This window comes from Geospiza fortis, unplaced genomic scaffold, assembly GCF_000277835.1.
Source record: "Geospiza fortis unplaced genomic scaffold, GeoFor_1.0 scaffold59, whole genome shotgun sequence".
Classification (NCBI taxonomy): Eukaryota; Metazoa; Chordata; class Aves; order Passeriformes; family Thraupidae; genus Geospiza; species Geospiza fortis.
The window spans coordinates 3,114,292-3,120,626 of record NW_005054381.1 but is presented as its reverse complement, the minus strand read 5'-3'; the positions used below and the strand labels follow the sequence as shown (position 1 = coordinate 3,120,626).

General features: G+C 52.4%; 1 protein-coding gene across 1 annotated transcript; it reads left to right on the top strand.

The window, feature by feature from the left end:
* The first annotated feature begins 328 nt into the window (after nt 1-328).
* Nucleotides 329-4,902, top strand: LOC102038174 (E3 ubiquitin-protein ligase TRIM39). Its single transcript, XM_005425154.1, has 6 exons — nt 329-346; nt 507-602; nt 2,401-2,631; nt 2,736-2,758; nt 3,356-3,468; nt 3,962-4,902. Exons 1-6 carry the CDS (start codon nt 329-331, stop codon nt 4,531-4,533), a joined length of 1,053 nt encoding a protein of 350 aa, XP_005425211.1. The 3' UTR covers nt 4,534-4,902.
* The last annotated feature ends 1,433 nt before the right edge of the window (nt 4,903-6,335 follow it).

The following is a 6,335-nucleotide window of genomic DNA, read 5'->3' as shown; positions in this document are numbered from 1 at the left end:
CCCAGCTGCCCTCGCTGCAGGGATAAATCTGGACCGGCCTTATCTTCGAAATTGTTGGTGGACCCAGGCTTACCCCGTCCATCCAGCTCAGGGAGCTCAGGGACGCAGCCTGGCTCCCTGCCCATTCACAACCCCTGGAGAAGCTGAGCCGGTGGGTCCCAGAGGACATTTTGCCCCGGTGGAGGGATGCTGGCACCCAAATCCCACATCCCAGCTATGATCCTGACAGTGCCACCATCCAGCCTTCACCCTAGCATTGAAAGAGGGCTGTCGCTTTGGTCTCCAGAACCTTAATAGTGAGGAAAAACATAGGGGAAACCTGCGGAGCATGGGGAGGGTTAACACTGTGAGCTGAGTGAAGAGCATGGCTGCTTTGTTTGGGTGCCAGTGCCTGGCACTGCCTGGCACTGGGTCAGTGTCTCACCCCAGGCAGAGGCGACCCAGCCAACTTGCAGTGCTCAGCAGGTGCTGTTGGGGTGAGTTGAGCCCATTTTTCCTCTTTCCAGGTCAAACTCCAGAAATCCCTGGAGAGTCTTTTAAAGGAAGTGGAGGAGGTGAAGAAGCGTGAGTCAGCAGAAAGGATGAAAACCCAGGAGTGCAAGGCAGGTGCCTGTCTTAATTCTTAAAGAATAAGCTTCAGAGATATCAGGATTTAAGAAAAAACCACCCTGAATGATCTTGTCTGGGTACACAGATTTATCATTGTCTCCAGGCTGTGTTCCGCTGTCACATGTATCAGCAATGCTGGAAGCAGGCTCAGTAGCCATGTGCAGCTCTATAAAAAGATTTGCAAGGAGCAGCATGCCAGATTCCCTGGAATCATGAGGACTTTATGCTGGTTAAACAAGTAGACATGGGCTATTTTTTATTGCCTTTTGTTTTACAACATGTGCTTGAGTTCCAAGCCAGATGTGAGCTGTGTGGTGAGCTCCACTCCACAGCAACAGGAACCAGAAGTATTTTCATAAGAAAAAAAAAAGCTGAATTATTGCAACCCTGTCCCACTCCAGACAGTTCTGGGAAGAGCAGACGCCAGCAAACAGCTGGATTTCAAATCTCTTGGAGTGAAAGCTGGAAAGTAAAAGTAAATGCAGAAAAGGAAATGAAACTGCTGGTTGAGTTATCCAGCCCTGAATTTGAGCAGATGGTTAATCAGCTCTGGCAGGGAAGACAGGTTTCTCTGAATTCCCCTAGTTTTTCGCTCAGCTCCCTTGCCTGTGGCAGTCCAGACAAATGGTGGTGGGTTTCAAGGATGTCCCTATGAGCCCTCTGTCCCCACTGGGGGAGAAGGACAGAGATTGTGAGAGCTGTGTCACTGTCCTCCCATCTGCCTGAGTCAAGGCTCAGGGTTGTGGCTCAGCTGCCTCCAGTTTCCTTTGGTTGTGCTTTTATAGCAAAAAGAGCAAGATTCCCCTGTGAGTCGTGGGGGGAAGAGGCTGTCCTGGCTTATCAAGTCTTCATGACTCAGGTTCAAGTACTTGGATGGGAAAAAAAAAAGAAGTTAAATTTCCTTTCCTTTATCTTCTTAATTCTGAGGTTTCCTGGCCCAAGCTCACTGCAGAGTGTCTTTCTGCAGCTCCAGGTTTCCAGCCAGCTTTTAGGGATGAGGTGAAAAGCCCTAAGGCACTGGCAGATGCTGCCAATTGCTGGTTCTTCACCTTGTAGTGAAACCTGGGGAGCCTCCTGGGCTCTGCCTTTCCATCCTCTACAGTCCCAGGGCTTCCTTTACATGGCTGATAGAGACAGGATATGAGGGAACTGTCTTAAACTAAGAGAGGAGAGATTTAGATTAGATATAAGGAAGAAATTCCTCCATGTGAGAGTGCTGAGGCCATGGTATAGGTTGCCCAAAGAAGCTTTGACTGCCCCATTCCTGAAAGTGTCAAAAAAGCTACACTGAGCTTGGAGCAACCTGGTCTAGTGCAAGGTGTCCCTGCCCATGGCAGGGGGTGGAAGCAGATGGTCTTTAGGATCCCTTCCAACTGAAACCATTCCATGATTTTATGACTTTTCTACCTCTTGCTCTTAACTGGGGATTTTTCCAGCATTGTCCACCTGCCCAAGCAGTTTATTAGCCTGGATTTGGCTGGTGGTATGAGTTATAATAAAAACCTACCTCGACACCTGAGGGCACCTCCTTGCAGCCCAACACACCCCAGACCTCTGAGGTTCAGCTGAGCAGAAATGCCCCAGGCAAAGTCCTGCTGCTGGTAAACCAAGGATGTGGAGCAGGAATTACAGTGAGGTGGGAGCACAAGTTTGCCTCTGGCTGTTTTTTAAATTCATGCACTTAATCACAAAAATGCAGTATTTTCCCAGGGCCTGATGCTGGGCATGGATGCTGGAGCATCTGGCTTTGTCTTGGCTGCCTGGCTAACGTTCACCCCTTCTTATCCCAAGGAGACAGTAAAGAAAAAGCGGGAGAGGATTGTGAGTGAGTTTGGTAAGCTACATCGGCTGCTGGCTGATGAGGAGAAGCTACTGCTCCAGAAGCTGGAGGAGGAAGAGAAGCAGATTCTGCTGCTGATCAATGAAAACTTGGCCAGGCTGGTGGAGGAGAAGTGCTTGCTGGAGGAGCTGATCCTGGAGATAAAAGAGAAGAGCCAGCAGCCAGCTGATGGGCTGCTCAAGGTTAGGCTTTGCCACCAGCACCACTAACTCAGCCCTGGTGCCTTTGTCACCTGGGTGGGTGGCTTGGCCCAGACAAACCCAGAGTTGTTTTTGTCTTCTTCTAGGACATGAAAAGCATCCTGAGTAGGTGGGTGATTTTTCCTGATAGGTGCCATGATTATTCCTGGTAGGTACTCATGATTATTCCTGGTAGATACCGATGATTACTCCTGGTAGGTACCCATGATTATTCCTGGCAGGTACCCATGGTTATTCCTGGCAGGCACCATGGCTGTTCCTCCTACTGTCCTGGATGCCTCCAGGCTTTGAGGCAGATGTTTGCATCTGTTCCACGACTGCCACCCCATCCTCTGTGCCCAGCATCTGCTTTGGTCCTCCTGGGGTAGACACAGGAGGGACTGAGACAATCCCTCAGAGGTTTTCCAGGGGCTCAGAGCCAAGGCCTCGCCTGGCTTGTGACATTTGAACTGCATCCGCTCCTAAGGGATGTGCTCCCCAGTGGCTTTGTTCCTTCCTTCCCCAGGCCTGGCATTGCTGCTCCCTGTATCGTTTAATTCTGATCTCATTTGGATTGCCAATATGCAAGTAATTATCCCTAATGCTCTTCCCAGACAGAGATCCAGGGAGGCAAAGGGCAACAAAAGGGCATTGACCCCCCTCCCAGCTGGAGAGGGGCCATGGTGCAGGCTATGGATACAGCCCAAGGGCATCCCTCCCTTCTCAGGTGTGAAGGAGTAAAATTCCAATCCCCCAAGGCTGTGTGTGTGACCCTGAAGGAAAACTACTGCATTCCTGAGCGCTGCCTGGGCATGAGGGACATGCTGAAGAAGTTCAGAGGTGAGGGGGCAGCTCCTGGCACATTTGGGTTCTGGTTTTCTCCAGTACCCTGGGGCACAGGGAGGTTTTTCCAATAAGCTTTGTCCAGCTGCTCCAGGTTTGTGCACTGATGAGTTCAGGCTGGTTTCATGGTGGGAAGACCTTTGCTGTGGTCTTGGATGGATTATGAGGGGACCCTGAAGCCCAGGATGTCCCTTGGGGGTTTCAAGCACCATGTTGCCCATGACGTCTTGCTTTCAGACCTCTTTCTGAAGCTGTGGAACTGCCCTCCTGGGCTTGGCTCTGCAGCCTGACACCAAGTATTTTGATGTGGCTCATTTTCTATATTACATTTCCCCACTGCCAGGCAGTGCTTGGAGCTGTGCAAAACCACGAGCAAATAATTGTGGGATGGTTTGGGAGAGCTCAGCATTCAGGTCACAGGCACCTGTTTGTGTCTGTGCCTGCAGACGCCTGAAGCCTTGTCCATCCTTCCATCCTTCTCTCTGTTCAGTGGACGTGATTCTGGACCCAGAGACAGCACACCCAGACCTCTCTGTGTCTGAGGACCGCAAGAGCGTCCGGCGTGGGAGCAAGAAGCTGCTTCTGTCCCTCTTTGACAGCCCCAAGAGGTTTGGCAGCGCCCCGGCGGTGCTGGGCAGCCCCGGCTTCTTCTCGGGCCGCCACTACTGGGAGGTGCAGGTGGGAGACAAGCCCGAGTGGGGCCTGGGGCTGTGTCGAGAGGCTGCCGGCCGGAAAGGCTCTGTCCTCTTCTCCCCCAACAATGGTTACTGGGTGCTGCGGCTGCAAAATGGGGGCACCTATGAGGCCTTGACCGTACCCGTGTCCCCCGTGACCCTGAGTGTGAGGCCCCGGCGCGTCGGGATCTTCCTGGACTATGAGGCGGGAGAGATCTCCTTCTACAATGTGAGCGACCGCTCCCACATTTACACCTTCACCGACAAGTTCTCAGGCAATCTCCGGCCTCTCTTTTTCTTGGGTGCCTTTTTGGGGGGCAGAAATGCAGAACCCTTGGTGATCTCCTGGGTCAGGGACCCACAGGGGACCGGATGCATCATCTTGTGAGAGTGGCTGCCCTGATTGGCAGAGACCTGGGAGCCCAGCCAGCTTCTCCTGGTGAGTGGGGCAGCACTAGGGGAAAACCTCAGTGCCCTGGTGAGTGTCCTGACAGGATTCTCACATAGTTCTGGCTGCTGGGGTGACCTGCCATGTGTGACACCCACTGTGTGCCATGTGTTGGGAAGGCACTTTGCAGCAGGAATGTGCCATAACCCTCTGTGCCACTAGTGGGGACAGGGGAGTCCCCTGATCACTGATGCCCTGATACTCATCTCACAGGTTGCTGGAGCAGCATATGTGCCCAGCCTGCCATGTAGTGCTGATTTTGATGTGAATTGTATTGGAATAAAGCAATAAAGGGCTTGATTTGGGGAACCTTGTGTGGTTAATGGTACTACTGCTGCTACTCTGAAATATCTCAGAAGGCAAAGGGTGCTGCTGGACCTGATCCTCTCCAGCCCAGAGGATCCTTGAGAGATCCCACTCTGGCATTTGTGGGACACAGCAGCACTCTCCAGGCAGGATTTGGGACTGGCAGATGCCTGTGTGGTGGCTTCACCCCAGCCTTGTGGTACTGGGGCCTGGGGTGAAGAGAGAGGACATCTGTTTGGGTGTGGGTGGTCCCTGGGCTGCTGTCTCTGGTCCCCTGCTCCAGAGATCCCTCCAGGTCTCTCAGCTCCAACCCCTCCACCCCCAACTCAAAACCCCATGAGTGGGAAAGCTCCAAGTGTGGGGAGCTGCCCATCACAGGGCAGGGGTGCTTCAGGGCTGCAAGATCCAGGGAAAGAAAAATAGCCCAAACTCCGTCTCCAGTGTTCACCTTTGGTCTGTCCATCCCCTGGTACATCCGTTCTCCTCCAGGCTGTCTTGCTGCCCCAAGGCTCTTGCCTTGAACAGGCTGCCAGTGTGTCACTGGAGGAAAAGCTCACCTGAACCTGAGTGGGGCTGTGGTCTCTTTCCACAGGGCCAGGAGGAGGAGACACTGCCCTGGGTGCACAAGACACTACCCCATGGCACATGGGATGCAAGCAGTGCCACCAGCCCTGGACTACCAGCTGGAGTGGCCATGCAGCGTGTCCTTCAGACAGAAATCAAGAAGCTGCCTAATTTGAAGTCCGATTCAATGCAAATAAAATGAGATTTGGTAAAATATAGTCTGAAATGCTCAGAACAATATATCATAGAGTCCTGGACTGGTTTGGGTTGGAAAGGACTTTAAAGCTCATGTTGTTCCACCCCCTGCCATGGGCAGGGACACCTTGCACTAGACCAGGTTGTTCCAAGCCCTGCCCAATCTGGCCTTGGACACTTCCAGGGCTGGGGCAGCCACAGCTTCACTGCGCAAGCTGTGCCAGGGCCTCCCCAGTCTCAGAGGGAAGAATTCTTTCCCATATCCCATCTAACCCTGCCCTCTGGCACTGGGCAGCCATTCCCCCTTGTCCTGTCACTCCAGGCCCTTGTAAACTTTCTCTCTCCAATTCTCTGCGGATGTCCTGGATGATGCTTTAGGAGTCTTCTAGTGAATAAATTAACTGGGCTGGGAGAGCAGTTCCTCTTGACTGAGTTTTGCTGTGTTTTGGGGAGTCCCACACTCCTTCAGGATCTTTCTTTTGGTGGCTGCACAACAGAGAGAGCAGACTAGTGAGACGAGCTTAGTCACAGCTTTGCCACATCCCAGGAAGGAGAAGGATGATAGGTCTCAGTGGGTCCTGCAGTGCATTGACACCCTGGAGATATTACATGGAGATTGTGATCTTATATTCACTCCATGGAGAAGTTTATGGAGCCTGAGGAGATAAGAAAGGACA